The 27,846-nt window shown below is 35.5% G+C and overlaps 1 protein-coding gene and 1 long non-coding RNA gene across 2 annotated transcripts in view; one reads left to right on the top strand and one right to left on the bottom strand.

The window, feature by feature from the left end:
- The window catches only part of eIF3l (eukaryotic translation initiation factor 3 subunit l), a 310,545-nt gene that overhangs the window by 262,903 nt on the left and 19,796 nt on the right, over positions 1 to 27,846 (top strand). The window contains exons 15-17 of the mRNA XM_090398519.1: positions 8,403 to 8,460; positions 24,834 to 24,872; positions 24,974 to 25,066. Of these exons, the coding sequence (XP_090254645.1) occupies positions 8,403 to 8,460; positions 24,834 to 24,872; positions 24,974 to 25,066 (190 nt within the window). The remainder of the gene's footprint in view (positions 1 to 8,402; positions 8,461 to 24,833; positions 24,873 to 24,973; positions 25,067 to 27,846) is intronic.
- The window catches only part of LOC150102856 (uncharacterized), a 75,574-nt gene continuing 71,392 nt past the window's right edge, over positions 23,665 to 27,846 (bottom strand). Inside the window, exon 3 of the long non-coding RNA XR_016548869.1 lies at positions 23,665 to 24,533. This is a non-coding gene — a long non-coding RNA (uncharacterized LOC150102856). The remainder of the gene's footprint in view (positions 24,534 to 27,846) is intronic.

Here is a 27,846-nt window from a genome sequence, read left to right as displayed (position 1 = left end):
GGTGCCTTGGTTAACGACGTACTTGGTTAATGACGATGGCTGTAAGAAAAAAATCTCTTGGTTAATGACCCTCGATTATGTGAACCTCTGTGCGATCTAAAAAACCAGAATTTTTCGATCGCACTCAGCCATGCTCAGGAAGACATTATCGAATAGAGAACAGCCACGTGGCATAGCTGTGAAGCTCAGATATGTTTGACACATCATAGCCAGCTGTTTGTTTTCCGTTTATTGTTTCTTTTCTTGTAGTGCACTGTGTTTTATTTTAAAATTTGTGGTTTTAAATGCGTTTTATGATGAAAATGAGTATTTAAGCATTTATTTTTTGTGTTGGTTCATATAGACAATAAATCGGCGAGTGCGTGTCACTGTTCGTTCGCCATCAAAAAGCAAAATCAAATCTCATCTGTATAATAATCATTGTATCTATAAGCTGCTAATCAGTGTTTGTTACGGTAAGTGCTGTATCTAATATCATCACCTTACAAGCAAAATGCACTACGTCAAAAATTGCAGGTTTTGAATTTAACTGTTAACTTTTATTTCAAAAAGGTTTTTTTTTTTTTTTTTTTTTTTGAACTTTTACTTTTATTTTCAGGTGACTATATGCTCTTTGTATTCCTTGTCTTGGTGTTGTGCAATTTGTAATAATACCGTATTTTGTGTATCTTTTTTTTATACAGTGAATTTTTTTACCGTGTGACAAAATGAGTCCTAAAAAGAAAGCTAGTGAGGGGAAAAAAACATAAAAATTTTCTCTATTGAACAGAAGAAAGAAATTATAGCAAAACATCATTAAGGTGTGAAAGTTATGCAGCTAGCTCGAATATATGAAACCAGTCATTCTACAATATCAATCATTTTGGCTAAGAAAGAAGAGCTTATGGTAGCTAAGGGAACTTCAAGGTTGAATGTCAGAGGGCTCTTTTTGAGCAAATGGAAAATTTATTACTAATTTGGATCCAAGAAAGAGAAATGGCAGGCGATACTACATCTCAAAATGCAATCTGTCAGAAAGCTAAACAGATTTATCAAGATTTGAAAAAGAAGACTTCTGGATCAAGTTCTGAGGTAGATGATGATGATTTCAAAAGTAGCAGAGGTTGGTTTGACAACTTTAAAAAAAGAACAGGGATTCATAGTGTGGTCAGACATGGAGAGGCAGCTAGTGCTGACAAAGCAGCAGCAGATAAATTTGTCAATAGCTTTACAAGAATTATAGAAGAAGGAGAATACCTATCTCAACAAGTCTTCAATTGTGATGAGACTGGGTTATTTTGGAAGAAAATGCCCAACAGGACATTTATCACAAAAGAAGAAAAAAAACACTTCCTGGGCATAAACCAATGAATGATAGGTTAACATTGCTTTTAGCAGCAAATGCAAGTGGAGACTGCAAGGTAAAACCAATGTTAATCTACCACTCAGAGAATCCCCGAGCATTCAAAAAGTTCAATGTCTCTAAATCCAATCTCGGTGTTTTGTGGAAATCTATCAACAAAGCCTGGGGCACAAGAATAGAATTTAGAGACTAGATTCGCGAAGTTTTTGGACGAACTGTCAAAGCCTATCTTGAGCAAAAAAATCTGCCTCTAAAAGCCATTTTAACCTTGGATAACGCACCTGGGCATACAAGAAGAGCTACCAGAGGAATTAGATTTATGAAGGTGAGTTTTTTTCCTCCTAAGACTACTAGTCTTAGGAGGAAGATCTTGCAATTATCAACTGATCCATAGGTTGAATCAGAGATTCAACCTATGGATCAGCTGATAATTGCAAATTTTAAAAAACTTTACACAAGGGCACTTTTTACCAGGTGCTTTGAAATATGTGAGGCTGCCAACATAACCCTAAGAAAATTTTGGAAGGAAGAATTCAACATTGTCATAGCAATTAGGCTAATTGTAAAGGCTTGGCAAGAAGTAACAATGAAATGTCTCAAAGCAGCATGGAGGAAACTGTGTCCTTCCTTTGGTAATGAAGAAACTTCAGATGAAGGACACAAATTGGTAAAGGATATTGTGGCAACTGCTCATGATCTTAACTTGGAAGTAGAGGAAGAAGATGTTGAAGAATTATTGGAGATGCATGACCAAGAACTGACTACTGACGAGCTAAAAGAACTTTTCAAACTGCAGTGTGAAGAAAAGGAAATGGAAATTTCATCTGAAGATGAGGATGGAGAGAAAGAACAAATTACGACTGCTGAAATCAAAAATGTTTTGGCAAAGTGGGAGGAAGTTTAAAATGTTGCTATGAAATGGAATCCAAACAAATCTGAGGTTATCAGAACTGCAGATCTATTTAATGAAAAGCCCATGCAGTTTTTCAGAAACATTTTAAAAAAGAGGCAGAAGCAAACAATCCTAGACATGTTTTTTACAGGTCCATTTGTCAAAAATCTCCAAAGTGAGCCCAATTGTACTTCTAGTGAAGATTGATAATTAAAAACTGTTTTCATGAACATTAACATTTTATTAATGTTAATTTTTTGTAGCAAATACATATAACCCCAACTGTATAATAAATAAATGATATTTACCATCTTTTTATGGCATTTTAAATGAGTTTTATCTGCATTTTTAATATATACTATGGTTGTGGGGAGGAGCCAGAACAAATTAATCGATTCTCAGTTAAATCTTATGGGGAATCGCGCCTTGGATAACGATGGTTTTGGTTAACGACAGTAATCTGTTGCAGTATTACTGTAGTTAACCAAGGCACCACTGTATTATCCTTGATGAACATGACATTTTAGCAAGCTTGGGTATAGTTAATCTGTTTACCAATGTTCCTACAGTGGATCTACTTGCACTGCTACAAGATACTTTCTCCAAGAAAGTTATGGCTCTCTTCTAACACTATTTTATCTGGATATTTCAAATATGAAAACATGATGTACAACAGAACTCTGATCTAGCCATGGGCAGTCCTTATTTGCCAGTTTTAGCAAATCTTTATATGGAAACATTTGAAAAAAGGTTCTAGAAGAATGACATCATAACCAAAATTATGGAAAAGTAAGGAATCAGAGAAAAGGTCTTTATTTCTAAAGCCTACACACACACACACACACACACACACTGATAAATATCTGTATGCCTCTTCCCATCATTATAGTCCTCAGAAATTAAGTATTTCCATACCAGGAGCAAGTCTTTCCTCCCTCCCCCTTCTCGACCCCAAAACATTACTAACAAGGATGAACTAGCTAAAGAACTTCAACATTTAAAAAAACACTTTTCTTCAAAATGGCTATGACAACCACATCTCCAGGCTGACATGAGACCAGAGAAATTTCTAATGAAGAAGAAAACAGCCTTCATCACACTTCCATAATAAATTTAGTGTAATCCTTTATCCGAGTGTGAGCAAACAAAGTTTGTGCCTGAAGTATCGTCAGGACTGAGGCAACTCGTAAAGGTGGACTAAGCTCTCATCACTTGTCTTGGTATCTCCCATAATGCAAAGCGCATCTCCTTGCAGACATGTATAATGCTATGCATTAAGGGAAGGGCACTACCCAGACTGGTTTCGACTTTTATTGAGGTCTCCTCAGTGGGAGCCAGACCCAGAGGTGGTTGATATTAAGGTGGAAGTAATGGAGAAGTCATATTTACCCATACTAGCTGTCAAAAGGTGTCTCAGGCGCAAACTTTGTTTGCTCATACTTGGATAAAGGATTAAACTAAATTTATTATAGTCTAACCAAGTGGGAAAAAACTTCCATCATCTTTCTCTAAATTCAAAGTAATTTAATATTAAGGTGAGATACCTTTTGGCAACTCGTATAGGTAAATATGAGTTCTCCATTACTTCCACCTTATTGTCACCACTTCTAGGTCTGGCTCCTGCTGATGAGACCTCAATAAAGGTCGAAACTGGTCTGGGTAGTAGCCCTTTCGTTAATGCATAGCATTATACATGTCCTCAAGGAGATGTGCTTTGCATTTTGGGAGATACTGAAACAAGTGATGAGAGCTTAGTCCACCTTACCACGAGTTGCCTCAGTCCTGAAGATACTTCAGGCGCAAACTGGAAAAAACTTCCTTTCACACTTCCATATTTTAGCTCTATTTCCATGAAACTGGCAAAAGAATATAAACTTAAAGTAGTATTTACCAAGATAAGATCTACTCTGATCCACAAAACCTCAACATAGCCCACTTGGATATCCTGGCATTTATTGGCTATGGTGCAATCATCAGTCATCTTACTATGGAAAGAAAGAAAAAAATCAATTTAACAATTTAATGAAGAATGCTCTGAGATATTGAATGCCATAGGAGTGAAGCCTCATCTTTGTCATCATGGACTCAGCAAATAAAACATGTTATGGGATAAATTAGAACTATTACACCATTGCTATGACACAATGGTGAGAAAAATTTGGGAATCTTTAGAAATGGCATTAGATCCTAATATAAATATTAACCTTAGTATCAACTTGTCTGAATATATCCTAGCCTTCATTGGCCAAACATGTGCCCTGAATTTATAAACACGCACATCATACTGAACAATGCAACGTGCAATTGGAAATATTTTAAAATAACTTTAGTCTCTTCTATAACTACATAATGGTTGTCACCTTTGTTAATCTTTACTATTTTGTCTTCGAGTTTTTATGTTTACAGCTGAAGAAACCCCATGCAATTAGGATGAAGCATTGTGTTGTCAACTAAAATAAATGTTGCCATCTTATTCCATTGTTCTGCCTTATAAATTTTCACGAACTGGCCATTCTCACATAGATTTTGCCAGTTCATGAGTTACATACTCATGAAATGGCAAAGTTCATGAGTATGTAACTATATAAACTTGAAATCAGTTCATATTGTATTATTTGAAATTGTTGATATCATCAAGACATTTCGCAAATGTTAATTTATTATTATTATTATTAAGAGAGACCTCCAGGAAGTCAGGGACTCATTGAAGGAGGCCACATACTATGCACACCAGCTTTCATACTTATTCTTGAATTCATTCACACTGCTTGCACTCACAACATCCAATGGCAATCCATTCCAATCAGCACCACTCTGAGAGAAAAATTTAGCCATCGCCCCTTCTTAGCAGCAGCAGAATTCATTCTCAGCTTCCAAGGATGCCCTCTTGTCCTTTCCCCACTCTCTATAAATTGAAAAATTCTATAACTGAAATCCTCTAAGGCCCTTTCAAAAGTTTGTGAGTCTCAATTATATCACCCCTCTTTCTCCTATTTCCTAGTGTCTGCAAATTCTCAATCTGTCTTCATAATCAGTATTTCACAATCCTGATATCATTTTAACACACTCCTCTGCACTCGCTCCACTATATCAGAATCACAATGGAAACTAGGAGACCAGACCTGCTCACAGTAGTCCAAGTGAGGTTTTTTCAACAACTTGTAAAGAGGCAAAATGACATCTTTATCTTTACACGTGAATGTTCTTTTCAGCATTGCAATTATCTTTTGAGAGTATTTTTAATCTTTGCTACATGGCCGTTGAACTTCAACTTCCTATCTACTAATACTCTAAAATCCCTAGCCTCATCAATATCATGCACCATTGGATCACGCCAAAGTTAATGACTTTACGTTTACTGACATCCATTTTCTCCATGCCCACAATTCTAGCCTATTCAAATCATTCTGCAAGTACTGCATGTCACAGCAGTTCAAATCCTCCCCAGTGTTGTTAATGTACAGATTGAATAACAGTGAACCAAGGCAGTGATCTTTGTGGCACACCACTGGTTACCTTAATTTTGCAGACTCACACTCCCTGTATACCACTTTTTGATATCTGTCTGTCAGCCATTCTTTTATCCATGCTAATATTCTATGATCCACACCCCTCCAGTTTATGCTGTATTCTCTCAAAAGCCTTAGCAAAATCCAAAAGTATCATGGTGTATCCATTCCTCTTGTCTAGTTCAATGGTAACATTGTTATATAATGTGAGCAAGTTACTTCCTTTAGTAAACCCATGTTGCTCATTGCAAAGTAGAGATTCACTGTCAATCCATTTCTGAATGTGTGCCCTAACCAATTTTTCAAAAATCTTCACCACCTCCTAAGATACTAATTGGTCAATAGTTGGATACATAGGTCTTCGCAACGGAATTACCATATATTTTTTCCATTCCTGCAGAATCTTCCCTGTTCTGAGGCTCATGTTAAACAGCCTCAAAGGAATAGCCAGTTCAAGTGAACACTGTTTTAGCACACATGCTGATATGCCATCAGTCCCTATTACTGAATTCTTATTCAGTTTGTGCAACAGCTGTAATACCTCGTCCTCCTAACCTGTTTCTTCATCCAATGAAGAGGTAGCAGTGAGCTCAATGTTGCATACACCAGGTTGATAGCTTTTAACAAAATTGGCACTCATTAGTTGAACAACCTCTTCTGCATCTGTTACTCTCATGCCATCTGCATTTAGAAGAGTTATTCTTTCATATTCACTCTTTCTTTTACTTGCAGCATATCGATAGAATTCTTGTGGGTTGTCTTTAGCACACAGAGCCAATTTCTTTTCATATTCAGACTTTGCTTTCCATACAACAGTTGTCACTGTTCTAGTCTGCTGCTTATGATTTTCATAATGGACATCATCCTTATGCACACTGTATTCCTTCCACATCATCCTTTCCTTATGCAAACTGTATTTGTTTCACATTGTCCTTTTCTTACGAATCTCTTGCTTAATAAGATTACACATCTATTTGACTCCTACCCTATTCATTGTTCGAACGCTCTTTTATTTTACAAATAAAATTCTAACAAAATAGTAGCAACTAACATGCCCTATAAACTTTGTGGAAATGCACCTGTCCAATGCAGAAGGGATATGTTACCACTGTCAGTGCAGCACATGTGGAACACTGCACACAGTGTGCAATGTATTAATCTGCCAAAAATTTGGGTAATGAACTTCTAGACAACTATAATTTCTTCTATACAACATTAAAGGGCACCAAATGAGGACTTCAGATATTTTGTCTGTTAACTGTAACATGGTATTGTGCTCTGAGGATGCTGGTTTGAAATGCAGTGAAATATAAGCTGGTTAATAAATATTATTTTATAATTTGATGTTTTGTTTTGATGTTATAATACTGTTAAAATAAGTTATGAATAACGTCGAACACAAAGCCTATTGGTAAGACCAGTCATCATAAATAATAGTTTTTAATTTCACTCTCCTGAATAATCATGCTGTAATCACACACAAAATTAGTAGAGATTCAACTTAAATTATTTAACAAACAATTTTTTAAAGGCATGTACTGGATCTAAACTTTCAAGTCTCCAAGGCAACATTAAAATAATCCTATTGTGCATCTACTGAGGCAAACATCACAAATACTAAATATGTCATAGTAGGAACATCTGTTTGCCACATAGTAAAACACAATTTCATCTAACATACACCACAACATCCCCTATAATTCAACGTGACAAAATGAATTCCAGGATATATTGTTTCATCAGCATGTTGTGATTCTTAGTTAAAGAAATCAGTTCAGCTTCATACACTATAAAATTAATTTTTATATTATGGTTGAAGCATATCAAATAGTGAATAATTTTTCTGAGTGTTAGCTAACAATAGTTAACTATTGCTAAAAAAATAAAAGTTTAAATAAATTGAGATTTAAAAAAGTTGGCAATGAAGGCACTGTAATGATCCCAAGATGAGCTAAATAGACTGGTAATTTGAGCATAGAATAATGGTTGGCAGTTCAGTGTGTCAAAGTTATAATTTTAGAATGAGAAAACCATATGCTATATTGCACAGGAGGAAATAAATGCAAGAAATTGAAGAAGATAGGGATTTTGGGGTGATGATGAACAGAACTGAAGTTCACAGGACATATCACAAAAGTGTGCAAAATAACTCAAAAGTTTGCTTGGTTGTTAAGAAACACTGACAAGCAGGGATAGCAGTTGATATACTATTTTGTAAGGATTTAATACTACAACTACACTGGAATTCTTGGGGATGTGGAAATGTTGAAGAGGATTAGAAGCTATTGACCATGATGATTAACAGTATGGCATACTTCCTATTTTAAAAGAGTAATGACTAGGTTGTTTTTGGAGAATGGTAAATGTATGGAATGAGTTGCAAGAAGCAGTCATGCTTATTTTTGATGAGTTCAACAGTTCTGTCCAGTTATTCCAATTATATATAAACATTATTCCCACTAAGTCTTTGGATTCTGTGGGAACAATTTAATAACAATAATGTTTGTCTCAAAGGGAGCTAAAGAAAATTCTGCATATTGGATACAAAAATAATTTTCCAAATGTGGTAATTTAAATGCTTTATATTTCTATAACAGCAGTGAACTCTGATTTTACAGTTTGCTTTTGAAGGTTATTTAAATACTTTTATTTATTTTAGTTACCTGAAGTTGTACACTACAATGCCAATCTCAAAACTTGCTGCTTTTCTTAATATGGTAAGTGATTGTTAAAATTGACTTTATTCTGTATTATTCAAAGATTTTTAAGTCATTTTAAGTTCCCCCCCCCCCCAAAAAAAAAGGTAGTTTCTTTGTAGCATTTCTACACATTCTTATTAGTTAGTGTTTGTTAAAAAGTTGCTGCTAAAGTAAAGAAAAGCATAGCAGAAAAATATCAGCTGTAAAAAAATTATAGATTGTACTGCATTGTATAAACAGCTCTTTCTGTGTTGGATTACATTATTTTCTTATTCAGTGTCTAAGATTTTTAGATGATAAAGAATGTATTATGATGATCTAGCAAAGAGTTTCATCCTCCCCTTAATGTCATCACTTGCATAGTACATGCATTCTTCCCTTTCCCTAGGTTATGTAATATGTTTGTTTACAACTTTCATTTGCATTCATTTACCAGCATTAGTAAATACTCATGATTAATAAGTATTTATCAGTATAGGAAACATTCATCTTACATTTTTAATGACATATCTCACCAAACCTGATATTAACATCCTTCCAGACTATAGTATTTGTCCGTGAAGGAATATGATAACCAGCATATTCATATCCTGGTTTTCATATGCCTCAATGTTGAAATGTGTAGGTCTATTTTTTGAACTAATGTTACTCTTTGTTTATAGTGAAATAACAGTGTACAAATCATAACAAAATTACTATGTACATTACTTCCCTGTGCATACCAATAAAATAATCAGCTGGAAACACATGGAGCAAGAGTAAGTCTTCAAAAGCAGCTTTATTTATTGGATGAGTCATTGTAGGAGGCAGGAGAGATTAGGTTATCGACAACAGATTCTTCAAATTCAGGAATTGCAATGCTAATAGTTAAATGGATAATTCACCAGATGTGTAACTTGTTGAAGGTTCAGGCTCATCTTCAGAGGGTGATGTGACACCAGGAACAGGCTCCTACCTTTCTTTCTCTGTAATAAACATTTGCAGTTTGCATCATTCTAACCACTTTGCCAAATCTTTCCATATTGGAGTCTATTTCTTCAAGCAACTGAATTATCTTATTAACAGATAATTTATTATCTGTTAATGATAATACACTTTCTAATTGTGTATTAGTGTATTTCCGATTGTGTACACACACAGATCCCATGAATGAGTGGTAGAGGAACGTGGTAGAGAAAGTGAATGAGAAAGTGCTGTATGTGTTGCTTACAACAGGTGAGGGTTGGGGAAAAAGTTTATTGAAGAGTTGGAGTTGTTTGGGAACTCCTATCATTCCCAAACAACTCCAACTCTTCAAGAAAAATATTGGAAACACTTCATCAGAAAGGCTGTTTCATAGGCAGAAATGGATGTAATAAAAGAGGAATAGGAGAAGCAGGTTCAGTGTGTTTCAGTTTGTACTGAAAAGGGGCACTGGGCAGCTGCTGCTCTTTAGACCCATCAGAATGTGAAGAAATGCTGGTTCAGTGGAGCAATGACCATGTAGAAGTACCTGTAGAAAAATGACTGGCTGCTTTGCCCATGTTTTATAGTGTGGTGAACTGTTTCTTTGTATGTCCTAGTTTCTTTGAGTGTTACTTGACAGAAAATATCTTACTGATAATTGGCATGTCATCGTTATAAAGATTTAGACATACAAACACCCACGATGCATAATTTTTATGATGTTTAATTTATTAAATGTTATTAATTTAATTAATAATTTATTTATTTACATTAGAATTCAGTCTCTGCATGATTCTTTGCATAGTTGCTGTTTCTGTATCCTCCCCTTCATTCTCTTCATTACTACAGTATTCATGCTCAACTCTTATCACTATTTATTTAATTTCAGTTCATTATTATTTATGAATACCATTTTATCAGTGGACCTGTGCTTATTATTGGACTTACTTTATTCAATAAATATACACTATATACTATATATATACATGGTGATTCAAAAAGATGGACTCAGTTTTGTAAGTCTATATATCAAACATAGAACTAGTGACAAATATGATGTAAAGTATATTTGATTATACTCACAATAAAGTTTATAGATGTTCAATATGTCCCCCTCCAGCCACACAGATAACATCAAGACAGTAGCTGGATTCATCCCATACCCGAAGAAGGATGTCTCGCATCACTGAGTTCACCGCAGTTGTGATGCAGTTTTTTAGGTCAACCAAAGGTGCTGGTAGAGGTCTTTGGAGGTTTAATGTTGAAACGATGGCGAAACGCATACTGCACCGCAGTCATCAACGTGGTTTTAATGAGCTTACGGATGCAAACATTTTTTTGTGCTGCAAAAGGGGGTGCTTAAGGGTCAAAGCTGTATAACTGAGAGGAGACCTCCACATAGCCTTTAAAGGAATGCAGAGAACCGACCAGGGCTTCTGACCTAATGTCTAATCCTCACCTTCTTGTGGTGCATCCTGTTGGGTATCTACCTGGATACTGAACGAACGAGGATGAGCTGGCAATTCGGGATTTAGCCGACCAAATTGTATTCTTATTGGCTTAAACCAATATACAAAATGATAGTACAATATGACAAAATGTCATGCCGGCTGGGGCGTCACCCAGTTAAACAAGGCCCCCGTTGTTTTTGCCAGGGAACCAGGGTGAACAGCAAAAAGTCATTTAAGCGGTGGGGCTTAAATGCTGTGTGTAGGTTGTACTTGTTTAAAATCTTGGCTATTTTTTCGGATGTGCCACGGATGTAGTGTATGGTGATGGCATTTCTAAACTCTTTCTGATGAGAAGACAGGGGAATAGGGGAGGAACTGATTATTTTTTTGATACTGTGATCACTGTAGCCATTGGAGAGGAAAGTGTTGTGCATGTGGTCAAGTTCAGTTGTAAGGGTGGTTCCACTGGAACAAAGATTGTGAACTGTCTTGGTAAGAGTTTAATAATGCCATATTGTTTGAGCATGGTGGTTGGTGGTGGGAGAGTTTGTGACTGTATCTGCCTGTGTGCGTGGGTTTTCTATATACAGTGAAGGAAAGTGTACCGTTAAGAAGGCGTGTAACTATGGTGCCTAGGAAGGGTAAACAATTGTTCTTTTCCCTTTCCATCGTATACTAAATTCTTGGATGTAGGCTGCTGAGGTAACTGAGGAAGGAGTCTAATGTGTCTTGGCCATGAGGCCAAATAGAGAACACATCATCAACATATCTTAGCCAGATAGAAGGTTTGAGAGGGGGCTGAGTCTATGGCTCATTTTCAAAATCTTCCATATAAAAATTGGTGAGAGGGGGGAACCCATGGCGGTTTCCTCTATCTGCTTGTAGATTTTGTTTTTCCGAGAAAAATAACCAGAATTGATGGCAAAGGAAAAGAGATTTAAGATGTCAGAAGGAAAAACGTTTTCTAAGAGTGTTAAGGTATCAATTAAGGGGATATTGGCAAATAACGAGGAGATGTCAAAGCTTACCGATATGTCTGTGTTATTTAAGGTTTCTATGAGGGTTTTAAAATGGGTAGAGTTTTTTATATAGGATGTGGAAATTCCAGTGAGGAGGGTCAGAGAGTTGGCCAGTTGTTTTTACTCTTTGTAGCAAGGTGCATTAGTGGCATCTACTATAGGTCTTAGTGGGGAATTGGGTTTACGGATTTTTGGTAAACCTTATATTCAGGGGGGGGGGATGGGAACAGAAAGGCTCGAGTTTTTTCGCAATGTCCGGAGGCCAGGACAATACTTTTTTAACTAAGATTTTTAATTTTTTTAAACTTATGTTTTTGTGGGGTCGTGTTCTATCGGGGTGTAGGTCAAGCGATCTCGGAGGATAATTTCCATTTTTCGGTTGTATTTCGTGGCATTAAGAACAACTTTGGCATTACCCTTATCTGCTCTGGTGATGGCAATACTTTTCTCTTTCCGTAATTTCATGAGAGCAGTGCGTTGGGTGGACGATAAATTACTTTTTGGAGGCGAGGATGTTGGTGATGTCAAGCCTGATGTTATTTGCTATCTCCGGCGCTAAGCGACAGATCCCACGTTCAATATTAAACATTACATCGAGCACCGGCACTTCTTTCGGAGCGACTGTGAAATTGTGGCCGAGGCTTAAGGCACTGACGGCATTGTCATTGAGCCTTTTGGAAGATAGGTTAACTACTGTCTGGAGCGGTTGCAGTTTGGCTTTCACCAGGTTGTTATATTTCTTGATATGTTTATTTTTTTAAATTCTTTCTGTGCAGAAGCTTCTGAGATGCTAGAGAGAATAGACCAAAGGGAAAAGAACAATTGTTTACCCTTCCTAGACACCTCAGTTACATGCCTTCCTAACGGTACACTTTCCTTCACTGTATATAGAAAACCCACGCACACAGGTACAAACTCTCCCACCACCACCTTGCTCAACAATATGGCATTATTAAAACTCTTACCAAGAGCGCCCACAATCTGTTCCAGTGGAACCACCCTTACAACTGAACTTGACCACATACACAACACTTTCCTCTCCAATGGCTACAGCAATCACAGTATCAAAAAAATAATCAGTTCCTCTCCCATTCCCCAGTCTTCTCATCAGAAAGAGTTTAGAAATGCCATCACAATACCCTACATTCGTGGCACATCCAAAAAAATAGCCAAGATTTTGAACAAGTACAACCTACACACAGCATTTAAGCCACACTGCAAACTTGCTACCCATATCCATTCTACAAAAGATCAGCTCCCTCTCTCTCTCTCTCTCTCTCTCAGTGCCTGGAGTTTATAAAGTACCCTGTTCCTGTAAGCTGGCATACTTTGGACAGACAGGCAGATCAGCAACCATCTGCCTGGAGGAACACAGGTCATACATCTGCAACCATGACTATGGTTGCAGATGTATGACCTGTGTCAGTCTGGCCTTGCTGACCATGTCTTGGATACAACCCATAGGATATCTTGGGAAAAACCACCATGCTCCACCACAGCAAATTCAAAAAAGAGAGACTATTCTTAGAATCAGCAGCAGCTCTCAGAAATCAACCAAATCTTAATAAATACGGTTGCATTAAGTTTCCTAAGATTTGGGAAACACTTATCACCAGAGGCCCCACCCTACAACCGCCCTTAGAGGGTGTTCCACCTAGTTAAGACTTTAGTGTCACCCACGTGGTTGGGCTTAGTATTGTTTGTTATTTGTGTTTATGTTACATTACTTTTTTTGTAGTGACTGAGATGAAATATGGGAAGTAATAAATTCTGTTTTAATCCTTTCTGAGTATTGTAAAAAATCCATTAAGCCTCCAACATGAGGTATGATAGTTCTGTTGTATGAGGGTGGTGCAAAAACTGGTGTGTGTGTGTGTGTGTGTGTGTGCTGTGGTAAGAACTCGCATACAGAAATGAGTAGACAAACAAGATATACTCTGCAAGGGAATGTGTTGAACTCTGAATGGTCTTGTCTCATAGTATCGGCAAATCATTCAGAATTCAACAAGCATAACACAGCAAACTAGATATTTAAAAGAAGAAAACGCTTGCATTTCATCAAAACCAAATTGGAATGTATTAAATGTGTTAAATTATATAAGGTAATGCACTAAGAATGTGTCAGATTATAAAATGGTAAAGAGGTATAACAGTGTAGTGATGTAATGTGTTGTTCAAATTTTGTTTAAGTGGTGAATTGAAGATCAAAATTTTGTATTATACCGTTCAGCTAAGGTTAACTTGAATATTCCACTGAACAAATTGTAAGAGTGGGTCCAAAGGTTTGATACGTGCTGGCGTAAGCGCTCGAGGCTGCGTAATACAAGGAAAGAGATGTGTGTAATATCGGTTCCGTGAATCCTATGACAGAAAAAAAAATGCTGACATCATCGGAGATCAAGAATAGCATAGCGCCACACAAGGATTTCAGGAGAAAATAGGGGATGCTATGAATGAAAAATATAAACAATTACAGGAGGAGAGAGAGGTGCTTTTTTTTCCCGGGATTTGTGGTCGTGAGAAGGTCCGATCGAGGTAGTGGTTTCCAGGCTGTGCAGCAGGCGAGGATGAGTGGCAGCAGGAAATTTGAATCAGGCAGTCCATGAAGCTACGGACAGAGTTCCAGCACGATGCAGCTAGCGCTTTCATTGCAAGCGGGTGCTATGTCATGGATGTTCCCCTAAAATTCTCAGACGACAAAGGTAGCCATAGAGTAGATAGAGAATAGCCCACATAGCAGGAATCTGATGCTGCACATGATCCAGGCAAGGAATCAAACCTCGGGAACTACTAAGGCAGTATTAACCAGTAGACCCATTCCATGACAGTGAAGATAATGTAAACTTTTGTTACTAAAATTTTGGAGCCTATTTGCATGAAGAACTTTAGATACGAGAAGTGTATAATGTCAGGACAGTTCTAACCTGTGAACTCTTAAGTGACTAATGCAGTAGGTTATAGTCAAATGTCCAGATTACTTGAATGGTTTTAATAGCATTGTAAAGAAAGAAACTGAGAACCATATATTGAGGTTAATTTAATTTAGTGTCCCCAAGATTATAAAGAGTGATTTCAGATGAATGAATTGTATTAATGAAGTCTGTATTTGGCACTTTGCCAAATATTAACTCTTGTCTGCATCAGGCAGTGCTTGTGTGAATCGAGTTTCCTATCTTAACCTTTAGTAAGTGCGATTTTATATAATTGTGTATTGTACTTAACGTTGTAAATAAACATGTGTTGTTTACCTCAAACTGAGTCTTGCCTGACTAAGAGCATCAATCCACCACTCTAAAATTTATGAACTTGTCGCAGGAAGATAAAGTTTAGTAGAGTGGTTTGGCCACAACTATCTGAAAGAGTGAGGGAATAAATATATATTGGATTATTGGAAATGTCTCCCTGAATAGTCTATTAAATTATTATAGGACATAGACTGGCGCAGTCAATAAAATAATATAAATTCGTTTATGTCTAAAAAAGGAGATAAGACCAAAAATCGAGGCTAATATATAAAGCGATTGTATAGTATGTTTGTTAGACAGAGTATTATGGTGATTTGCATAAATAAACTACACAACAAATGGATACCACATGAAAGGCAGATGCATAAACTGGAGAATATGGGATTGGAATATAAACCCTTGACTTGAATAAGTGGATGGTTGACAGACAGATATTCAAAAAGTGGTATACAGTGGGTGTATACCACTGCTCACCAGATTTAAGGTGATCATTGGTGTACCACTAGTTATTTCTCCAGTGAAGTATGATGAGGCTTTCAATATAGAAAGTTAATTCATTTAAAGTGGTGATATAGTTGTAATAGTTTATTCAGTGGAGTTTGTTGTTACTTTCATAAAGTGAAGTTACTAAAGTGTTTTGGGTAAAGTCAAGATATTCTGCGTTCAGTGTTATGATGTGAGGTGAATTTGACTGACGTTGCTGCATACAGGAAGCAATTTTTGTGTTAATCTTTCTTCCTTGTGAATTCACGAATTAATGGAAGTTCTGTAGGGAACAATAAACTAAAATTCCAGAAGTTTTGTTAATATGGGATGATAGCCAAAGGGAAATTGAGTAGTTAGTGATTTTCATGCTGTTTGAAATTGATTTTAAGAATATATTGGCACTTGCATGGATACCACATGAAAGGCTGATGCATAAACTGGAGAATATGGGTTGGAATATAAACACTTGACTTGAATAAGTGGATGGTTGACAGACAGATATGAATGTGATATGAATCTACGCAGATCCGTATCACACACATCTTTTAAATTAACTGATTATGTTAAATCCATTAAGGAATCTGTAGTTTAGTTTCAGATGTTTTATTTTGAAATGAAGATAAAAAACTACCTGGACTGAAGGAAGTGATTTGCTAAGACTACTTTCAAAAAAAAAGAAAAAATCCTCTCCCTTATATACAGATAATGTACCATTCTTTTACACTTGATTTTATATCAAACCATCATCAAGGAACCTTGGTTTCTTGTCATATGCTCTTTCCAAATCTACAAAAGTTAAGAGCTCTTCATTATATTTTCATGATTTTTCAACTATTTGTCATAAAGTGAAAATCGAATGTTGACAACCTGTTTGGCATGAGCCTAGCTTATTCTTCTTCAATATTTTTTAGCCTCTTCTCAAGTAAATATGGTTCTTCTCAAGTAAATATAACCCTTACCCAGAACTCTCAGAAGGAAGACTAATTCTCACATTGTTGTATTATTATTTTTTTTGTAAATGATTGAACTCTACCCCAGTCAGCTGGAATCTTACTAGGCCTTCTAACTGTATGCACTGTAAGACTTGCATGCTTCCATCTTTGAGCATATCTGGCCTGACAATCATGCATCTCAGCTGCCATTCCACATTTCAGTTTTCTTATGGCTTTTACTGGTGGCTAATGTCTTTATAACTGCATTTCTCTTTAATATTTTCTACCTCATTTAATATTTTTTCAAAGAATTTCTCTCAGACATCCAAAATATCCTTATCTTTAGTTTTTAAATTTCTCATCTTTGATTTCCTTTTACATGTCCTCTTTTTCAATAGCCTCCAGAATATTTTCTATTTTCACAATATTTGTCTTCTGAGTTTGTCACATGACTTGTTTAGCTACAAAAGCTTTATTTACATTTACAGATAAGTTTTGAACATTTTTTCCTGTATTCTCTGACTGCACTTGCTGACTCACTATGCAGGAACTTTTGATATGATTTCTTCTTTTCCAGGACTGCCTTGGTAACCTCTAGAGTCCACAGTGCAGTTCTGCCTTTTCTATCTTTTCAGACAGCTTCATCATATGCCTCCATAGTTGAATGAATCACTGTTTCCCTTAGATTTTGCTAAGAAATCTGCAAATTATATAATTTTTGCTTTTCTAATTTATCAAACATCTGAGTTCTGTGACATCTGCTTGGCTGATATCGTGCAATATGATTTTTTGTCCAATTTATGACTAAATGATATACTATAAATTACTGGTGGCCAACAAGTCAATCACAACAAATTTATGTATAAAAATCACATAAGAATAGTGAAATCTGTATTTACAAAATTTCAGGTATTACACAAAAGCGATCAACTACTTAGTAATGTAGGTATTTGGAGAATCTAAGAATAATTTTGTCTGTTTATGGACTCTTGGATTCTACAATGTCATGAGATAAAAGTAACTTTCACTCCACTACACAAATTCTTCATCCACCTCTCAAGAAGCCCTGCATCATTTATGTTGATCAAATGAGCATCGCATAAAAATCCACATTGGAACATTTTAAAGATATTGAAAAGAAAGTACAGATTAATCTAAACAGATTTTCACGGAACAAGTGAAGATCATCTGGTACTTCGGCAAAAAAACAGAATGCCATATATTGAACATAACTATTTTGTCAGAAAATTTAAAGAAGCTTCTAATATGCTACATGCTTACGTGATATATATCCATGAAAGGTTGTAAACTATGGTAAATTAGTATCATGGATAGGCTAAGGATTTTTTTAAAATATTCACTGTATGTTTTATTTCTTTTTTACATAATGTAGAAATTTGGAAACCCTGCCCTTTCTAGAAGCTAAACATGGAACTTTTTCAAGCACTTCAGGCTTCTAATAAGCAAAGTGGATAGTCTCTCACCAGGTGATGAAATTTGCCAATCATAAACAGCCATGCCCATGGGATTTGAACTCATAGCCTGTTCATTGGCGACTGAGCACATCAACCACTTGAAATCAGGCCTGGAACTTACTTACCATTGATTCATAATAGCATCTACCTATTTTAATACCATTTCATTTAAAATGAAGACTATAGAAAAGAGCAAAACATACATTTCCATCAGGAGAGAGAACTAACTATTTTGTAATGATGAAAAGAGAAATGTTTTAGTATAATTAAAGAATTTTAAAATAAAAACAAAAACATTTTTGTTCTGCATTAATTACTTTTTTAATCATGTGCAGTGAGTAGGAATGGTAACTCAAGGCCAGTTTTGAAGAAAAGTAGATTGCAAGGCAAATAACTTAGCCAACCCTGCTATCAAGTCGGGGTGCTTAAGGGTCAAAGCTGTATAACTGAGAGGAGACCTCCACATAGCCTTTAAAGGAATGCGGAGAACCGACCAGGGCTTCTGACCTAATGTCCAATCCTCACTTTCTCGTGATGCACCATTGTTGGGTATCTACTTGGATACTGAACGAACGAGGATGGGCTGGCAATTTGGGATTTAGCCGACCAAATTGTATTCTTATTGGTTAAACCAAAATAAAAAATGATGGTGCAACATGACAAAATTTCATGCCGGCTGGGGCATCGCCCGGTTAAACAAGGCCCCCGTTGTTTTCGCCAGGGAACCAGGGCGAACACCAAAAAGTCAGCTACTGGAACAAATCTGAAAACAAACCCCAACTCAACATCACCAGAGTTAAAGATCGGTACTATCAACTTAAGAAGCCTGAATGGCAAAGAAATGGAGCTAGCTGAAGAATTAGATAAGTACCAGATCGACATAATAGGGGTGACTGAAACAAAAAAGTCAAAAACTGGTGAGATCTTTCTGAGCAATAAATACAAAATGTTAGTAGTGAACACAAAATACAAGGCTCATCTTCTTGAATGGCAAGCAATATCAGGTAGAGTGATGTGGGCAGATATCAGAATGGGGAACTGGACAATGAGACTTATTGGTGCCTATGGTCCCACAGAAGGTTCTACTAAGGTAGAAGTGGAGGAATTTTTTGAGGCTTTAGAAAAAGCAACTGACACAATGAAAAAGGAAAAGTTGGTCCTTGTTGGAGATCTAAATAGCAGAGTAGGAAATGATTGTGAGACATACAAAAATATTTTGGGAAAATTGGAGAAAAGAGCAAAGCTAATTATAATGGCAAATATCTGTTGGATTTCTGCTCAGGACATGGACTGGTTATTACTAACACCATGTTCCAACATAAAAATGTGCATAAATTCACATGGAGAGAAGAGGCTAGGAATAAGAGAAGTCTCGTTGACTATGTTATTGTTTATAGTTATGTTTTCTCCCTGGTGCAGGACACCAGAGTGTACAGAGGATTTGAAATTGGAAATGATCACCATTTAGTCTTGAGCGGGATAAAATTGAATTTCATATTGAAAAGAATAACATGTAAGAAAGTTTTAAAGCAAATAAAAGTTGAGCAGCTCTCAGATGTGAACTGTAGACTAAAATACACAAAAATTATTGAAGAAAAAATTAAAGCATTTGAAAACAGGAATCAAACCTTGGAGATTCAGTAGCAAACTCTGAAGAAAACATTGATTGATTCTGCTAGAGAGGCACGTGGTGAGGTCTGCAAGGATAAAAAAATCAGAACTCCCTGGTGGATACAGAAAATTAAAGAGGCAGTGACGGAAAAGAAGAAAGCATATCAATAGTTCCTGTCAAATAAGTCAGCTTGTGCTCTTAGAGAATATAGAGACAAATGCAAGAATGCTAAACAAAAGGGAGACTTTGGCAAGAATATAGAAAATAAATATCAAGAAGTAGGCAAAATATTCTGGAGGTTGTTGAAGAAGCTCAGGAATGGAGGAAAGTGTGCTGTAAAAGGAGTTAGAGATGATAAAGGTTACATGAAACAGGAGAAAAAGATATCCTTGAAGTATGGAGTAATTACTTTGAAAAACTGCTAAATGAAACAAGCAGTGATGACAGCACAGTGGTAAAAAACACTGACCAGGCATGCAGTCAGGAATTCATATCCATACTTGAAGTAGAAAAAGCCATCAAAAGCTTGAAATGTGGAAAGGCAGCAGGAGTAGATGATACTCGACCAGAAATGCTGAAGTATGGTGGTATAAGAGTCATCTTACAGTGGCTGCACTGCATAGGTCAGAAAGCCTGGACAGAGGGACGAATTCCCGATGATTGGAGTAGAGCTCTCATAGTACCCATATATAAAAAGGGAAATAAAACTGAATGTGAGAATTACAGAGGTATTTCCCTACTGAGTGTTCCTGGCAAGATCTATGCAAGTATACTTGAGAAACGGTTGAGAAGAATTGTGGAAGAAAAGCTTGGTGAAGAACAAGCTGGATTCAGGCCAAATAGAGGCTGTCAGGATCAGATCTTCACTTTACGACAAATAGTCGAGAAAGCATGGGAATATAACAATGATCTGTATTTAAGTTTTGTCGATTTGGAAAAGGCATATGACAAGGTGCCAAGAGAGAAGCTATTCAAAACACAGTTATATGGTGTCGATGGGGCATTATATTAAGCAATACTTAGTCTTTATTTCAGTTGTAAGTCAGCAGTTAGAATTGAAGGAAGTACAGGTAAATGGTTTTAATGTTAAATCTGGTGTGAGACGAGGATGTACATTATCCCCTCTGTTATTCATTATCTATATGGATCACATTATGAAGGAAAGTGGTATTAAACCTGATATCACAATTGGAGATGTTAATGTTAGCTCTTTGCTTCATGCGGATAATGTTATACTTCTAAATAAATCCGCTACAAGTCTGCAAGATTCTCTGACTAAATTGAATAGTTATTGTAATAGATATGGTATGAAGGTCAGTAATAAAAAGACAAAGACAATGAAAATAGGCAGAATCATTGAAAATGTCAACTGTGTTGTGAATGGAGAACCTGTGGAACAAGTAAAACATTTCAGCTACTTAGGCACGATTTTTAATGAAGATGGTAAATTTAATATAGAAATATTCAACAGAATCAGCAAAGCTGTATGGTGGGAAGTCAATTGAATAAATTCATATGGAATAAGAGAGTAATTAGTCAGAACACTAAATTAGCTGTAAACAAGACAGTGTTCAAACCAGTTTTAACTTATGGATCTGAGAGCTGGGTCAGAAGTAAAACACTTGACCAAAGACTAGAGACCACAGATATGAGAGTCCTGAGAAAGATTAGATTTGTGAACAGATGACATCAATGGCAATATCATATTAAAAACGAGGATATTAGGAAAGAACTTGACATTGTCAGCATCCAGGAATGCGTTAGCAGAGCTAATCTCAGGTGGTATGGTCACTTAAACAAAATGGGTGATGATAGATTAGCAAAACAAGTGTTCGCTGCCAGGTTGGCAGGAAAATGACCCAGAGGAAGACCAAGATATAGGTGGATTGATACAGTACAAAGTGCCTTAGACGATAGAAATATAAGATCTGATAATGTTGGCGTCTTGACCAGTAACAGACTGATTTGGAGGAAAATTGTAGATAGGAAGTTACTAATGATGTAATTTTTTTCATGTAGTACTATCATATCCTGTACACTCCTTGAGGGTACATGGCAGGAATTTGATGATGATGAAGATGCTATCAAGTCATTCTGTGTGCCTCCCTTTTGAAACCTGGTTATAAATATATGTTTAGTTCTGTTCATTAAGCATTCACTATTATGAGCTATTGATTAGATAATAAGCATTCACTATTATGAGCTATTGATTAGATAATATTTACAATATATACTGCTCAATAACAATTAGGGGATAGTCTTTCTTTCATTCTTATGTGGTGATCAGAATACATTATGAAATTATGGATACGATTACCGTGTTCAAGTAAAACTTTAGTTTAATATAAACCAAAATATACACTCGACGTTTCGACCTTCACAACAAGGTCATCTACATGGCATGTTACTTACTGATCAACCAATAAAACTATCTGCCTGACCTCTGGTGCTAAAAAAAAAAAAAAAAAAAAAAATCTTTACTACATCAAAGCTAGTCCTGTTATTATTACTATCATCTATTAGGTTACCATGTTAAATTAAGCTGGAGAGTAACACATTCATACAGAAAATAATAGATAAACAAATAAACAGAAAATAAAATTACTTATATAAGTATACATATAAATTGCAACTGGTATGGATTTGTGGCCAATAAAAATGAAAAATTGCTTAGAGTTCTAAAGTCAGGGTTTGCTGGAAAGTAAGTGGGCTGAACGTGTGTCATCCAAATTTTTGGGATTTTTTAAGCCCCCCCATTATTATTACGATCAGGAAGGTTAAGCAAAATTTCACAGGCTTCTTTAAATTTCCGTTCATATCAAGTTTTTGTATGATTCAAAGAACAAGTACTTTTCCAATCAATTCAATGTAGGGCGTTAAGAGTGTCATCTGAGAGATTTGCTTCACCAAAATTATTATATTTAATGTGTCGTTTGTGTTCTTTTTTATGGATAGGGATTATACATCCAGTTTCTCCCAATATAAGGTAAGTTACAGGTGCAATAGATGCAATAAACTCCAGGGTGTGCCAATGGGGGAAGAGGATCCTTAGAGGTATTGAATTTGTTTTTTAATATTAAAGGTGGTTTAAATCATTATAATCTTAATGCTACTTTTAAACCACCTGTAAAATTAAAAAACATATTCAATACCTCTAAGGATCCTCTTCCCCCATTGGCACACCCTGGAGTTTATTGCATCTATTGCACCTGTAACTTACCTATATATGGGGAAACTGGACGTACAATCCCTATCCATAAAAAAGAACACAAACGACACATTAAATATAATAATTTTGGTGAAGCAGATCTCTCAGATCACACTCTTAACACCTTACATCGAATTGATTGGAAAAGTAATTGTTCTTTCTTACAAAAACTTGGTAGGAACGGAAATTTAAAGAAGCCTGTGAAATTTTGATAAACCACTCTAATCGTAATAATAATGGGGGCTTAAAAATCCAAAAATTTGGATGGCACACATTCAGCCCACTTACTTTAGGACTCGAAGCCATTTTTCATTTTTATTGGCCACTATCCACCTGTTGCAATTTATATGTATACTCATATAAGTAATTTTATTTTCTGTTTATTTATTTATCTATTATTTTCTGTATAAACATGTTACTCTCCAGCTTAATTTAACTTTGTAACCTAATAAATAATAACAACAGGACTCTAGCTTTGATGTAGTGAGGATTTTTTTTTTTTTAGCACCAGCGGTCAGGCAAATAGTTTTAGCAGTTGATCAGTAACTTTAATATGCCATGTAGATTGTACAACTTGTTTCTTTGTATATATACGTACTCCAGAAGATGAAACTTAATGTGAAGGTCGAAACGTCAAGTGTATATTTTGGTTTTCTTGTAAATTATAAAGTTAAAAAATAATTTACGAATGTAACACATTTATTTTAAAGTATTCTTAATATACAACAGTGTAGAACATGCAACTGCATACAAAATCATTAAGACTTGTCTTAGCAATATTAGCATGTGGGGAGTATAAAAGCCTGGCTTGTTGCGCTCACTTCCACACTGCATAGTTATCACTTCAATTGTAAACTTTTGTTGCCTACCACCCATTATTTTGTTAAAAATGGCAGAGCGACATGATATCCCAGAATCGGTCGATTCTGGGATATCATGTCCAGCTTCTAATTGGTCGATTAGAAGCTGGACAAACGCAGCAAGTTGTCGCGTATCTCAAAGCGTAATTTCATGACTTTGGAATTGCTTTCTGGAGACAGGAAATGTTCAAAATTGTCTTCATGCCATAGGTTTATATTCTCGAAGACCAATGGTTTGTATTTCATTTACTGCAAATCACAAAAGAGTCCGAAGAATTTGGGCACAGGAACACCACAATTGGACAAATGGCTCGTGTACTTTTTAGTGACAAGTTCAAGTCAAGTTCCAGTATCACCAAGTTCAGTCTGTAACTAGATAACCAACCTATCTTGATATGGTGTGAAAGACCTCAACATGGGAGTTTGATGATATGGGCTGGAATAAGTATATAGGTGGCCATATTGATCTCTTTTCAGAAATGGTTCCTTAACAGCACAAAGGTATCGCAATGAGATTTTGAAACCTATAGTTTGTCCATGTGCTGGTGTAATTGGCCAAGAATTCATTTTTATGGATGACAGTGCTCATCCACACCATGCAAATTTGGTACAAGAGTTGTTTGAAGAATAGGATATTGAATGAATGGACTGGCCTGCCTTGTTCACTGGATTGTAATCCAATCGAACATGCCTGGGATGCTTTAGGCACATTTCTGCTCGACTGGTGTCACCATGATCATTTCAAGAGCTCGAAATTGCTTTCACAGAAGAGTGAGGAAATATCCCACAAGAATTGTTCGATCATCTTATCTGATCCCTGCAATCAAGCCGTACTGCTGTTAATGGAGACCATATGCCCTATTAAAAATTAACAAAAGCATTTTTGGCTATTCTTGTTAAAATTATTTCATGCTAAAATGTATAATTTGTTAAATTTGTAATAAATATCGATTATTTAAACAATATCTCATCAATTATACCCTATCCATAAGTAAGAAATATTTATTCATGTATAAAATACCCAATAGTTATAATTATCCTGCAGAAACTAAAATATCCTCTAATTGTTTTGAACAATGTACTTGCACTATTCAATATACATAAAATGTACCTTATTCTACGTTTTGAAATGAAACAATTTTTTTCTCTCTTTTACAGGACGAAGAAGCTTTCAGAACCCATCTGCTGTGTTTTAAGGTAAAAGAATTTGTTTTGGTTTTAATGTACACAAATAAAATTACATTGATGTGTTTAAATATCTGTTATATATTGTTTAAATGGGATGTTAATGTTTACAGCATAAAATGAAGAATATGGTATGGACTAGGGGTACCAGTGGACTAGAAGGAGAATTTCAATCTGGTTCAGAAGTGGATTTCTTTATTGATAAGGTATTACAGTAATTTCACACTATAGCTCTTTTCATATGCTTATTGGAAATATAACTTTAAACATTATTAAAATAACCTTAATCACTGTCAAAACCAAGTAACTTGGCTTTTTGGGAACTTGATACTGATTGTGATAGAGTATTTGTCCTATCTACATTTTGTGCTGTGGCTGTGTTCTTCTCTGCTGGCTTTTGCAAGAGGAAAAATTCCTGCTACCTCCATATGAGACCAGCTAAGCATAAACTAGGAGATGTTATTTGAAGATCTAAGCCTATGATGCCAGTGTATACTTCTTGGTTCTGTTATCATATCTAATTCCACACTTGATGCATCCTTTGCCATTATCACTTTGCCTCTTAGTCAATAATTCCTCTTCTAAAATCAAATGATCATTATCACCACAGAGGCATTCATGTGTAATTAATGTGGTTTTTTTAAGGATGAAAAAGAGTCCAACTCCCGTTCAGTTGAAAAACTTACGAAGATTCTTTTCATCTTAGGCATACCAAGTTTTTCCATCCAGAGAATATTGTTAATACAGCAATCCCTCGATTAGTGCGCCTAATGCGTTCTTTAAAACAGGCGCATTAATTGAAAACACACTAATCGAATATAATAACCTATGCAAAAAAGTATAATTCGTTTCTCAAATTTCTTTTTTTTACCCTTGCTTTTTTTTTTTATAAAAGAATTAGGGTATGTCTCAGGGCCTAGTTAAAGGAAAACTATGAAGCTGAAAGACAATAAAACATTCAAAATATAAATCTATTATTCTGGCAGGCATTCCGTTTCTTTTTTTCTTACAACTGCCTCCTCTGCAAATTTTCCTGCTTCTCTCTTCACAAGAGCCAGTATCTAAGTATTGCTACCTAAAAGTTTCGGTTGCAAGAAAAATATTTTAAATTTGTTTCTGTAAAATCTCTTTGGGCTTGTCAGTGATTAAATTTTCTTCAGGATCTTCCCGCTGTGCATCTAAATTTAGCAGATCGGAATCACTCAGTTTCTCAGAATGAGATTTAATTAACTTAGATTCATTTGAAAAGTCTCTAAAATCATTTGCACAGTGTGGAAGAATGTGCTTCCAAATGGATCGCATATTGCTAGCAGTAATTTCATTCGACTTTGTGACTTTACAATCAAGCCGAGATTTTTGTTGGTCACAATAGCCCCCTTCTTATACAATTTTTTCAAATCTCTGGATAATTTGCGGCCACCTCCTTATCGGCACTTGCGACTTCGCCTGTGATTAGAACATTATGTAGGCTATTTCTCAAACCACCCAGCATTAACGTGGAATTCTTCTTTTCCATCATTAATAGCCCTTTCTTTCAAGGTTGCAAAGAGACTAAATGTTTTTGATTTAATAAAGTCAGGTCTTAGCAGGATCCGTTTTTGGTTACAATCTTCGATCCGTGTAAAAAGAAGTCTCTCTAATTCAATCATTATAATACTTTGTATTCAGCAGCTTTGCTTAAAATTGCTCTTATAATTGATTCACCCATTTTTATGTTCTTGTCTTATCTTTGCTCTGGACTCGCCTTGTTCACTTTCTTTATTATTTCAAGTTTTTCTTCCAATGAGATTACTTTTTGCATCATTTTTTTTTTTTAATTAAAATTTTAAAAAAATGTAAGGAAAATAATTGCAAAGGAGATATGTGATGTGATCAGGAAAATGCAATGTAATTGGCAGATGACATAAATTTTGGCAGTAAAAATTTGGAATATAGTGTACATGGAAGTATCGTAGTATTCCATTAAAAATAACTTTGTAAAATGTTTTAAATCAGTAACTAAATTATTTCATTCTGATGAGTTTATTTTTTAAAATAGTTAGCCATAAAAAATGTATAGATCGAAAATTTTTTAAATCTGTAACATTTATTTTTAAGATGTTTAGAGGCGCACTAATTGAATTTGGGTATCGAAAAAAAATGACGCATTAATCGAGGGATTACTGTACTGACAACTCATGTAATTTGTTTAATTGTTTCTCTTCTAATATATCCCTGAAGCATCAGAATATAGATTTGCAAAACTGGACTGCATATATTCTCTAGTGTAACCTAACAACTAATAAAATAGTTTTCTCTATTATTGTTATATATTTTATTTGTAAATAATCATTGAAATAAGAAATGACATTAAACCCAAATGGCCATGAGGATAAAATATATCAAAAATGTAAGTTTTTTATTCATGTTATTTTAATAGTATCCAAATGTTGCATCCATGTAATTATTGATGTGTAAATACATCAGGGCTGGTTCGGTAGTTAATGAAAAACAAGCAACAATTCAGTGAAAGGAAGGAGAAGCTATAGCATTCAACACTAAACACTGGAATAATCTTCAATGGTGGGTAATATCAAATAGTGGTGTGGTCAAGCATCAAAATGGGAAAAAATGAGACTTATTTTTGCATATGGTCCCACATAAGGTTCTACTATGAATAAGTGGACATTAAAAAAGACAGATGACAAAGAAAAAAAAAGGGAACGTTGATCCTTATTTGGAAATATAAACAAAAATGTAGAAATTATTTGGGAAAATCTGGAGCAAAGAGCAAAATTAATAAATGGTAAGTACCTGCTGCATTTCTGATCAGAACATTATTATTCACTGTTGCAGTACTCAAAACGACCTCTAGCAATCCAATCCACTCATTCGTCACTCTTCAAGCAAATACTCTAATCCAGTGTTTCTCAAAGTGTGGTACGTGGACCCCTGGGAGTCCGCAAAAGGTCTTCAGGGGGTCCGTGGCAATTTTCGGCTATGCATC

Source organism: Typopeltis vanoorti, chromosome 9 (genome assembly GCF_054136105.1).
Source record: "Typopeltis vanoorti isolate ZY-2024b chromosome 9, IOZ_Tvanoo_1.0, whole genome shotgun sequence".
In the NCBI taxonomy this organism is placed as follows: Eukaryota; Metazoa; Arthropoda; class Arachnida; order Uropygi; family Thelyphonidae; genus Typopeltis; species Typopeltis vanoorti.
Note: the sequence above shows the minus strand (reverse complement) of the source record. Positions and strands in the feature narration are given on the sequence as shown.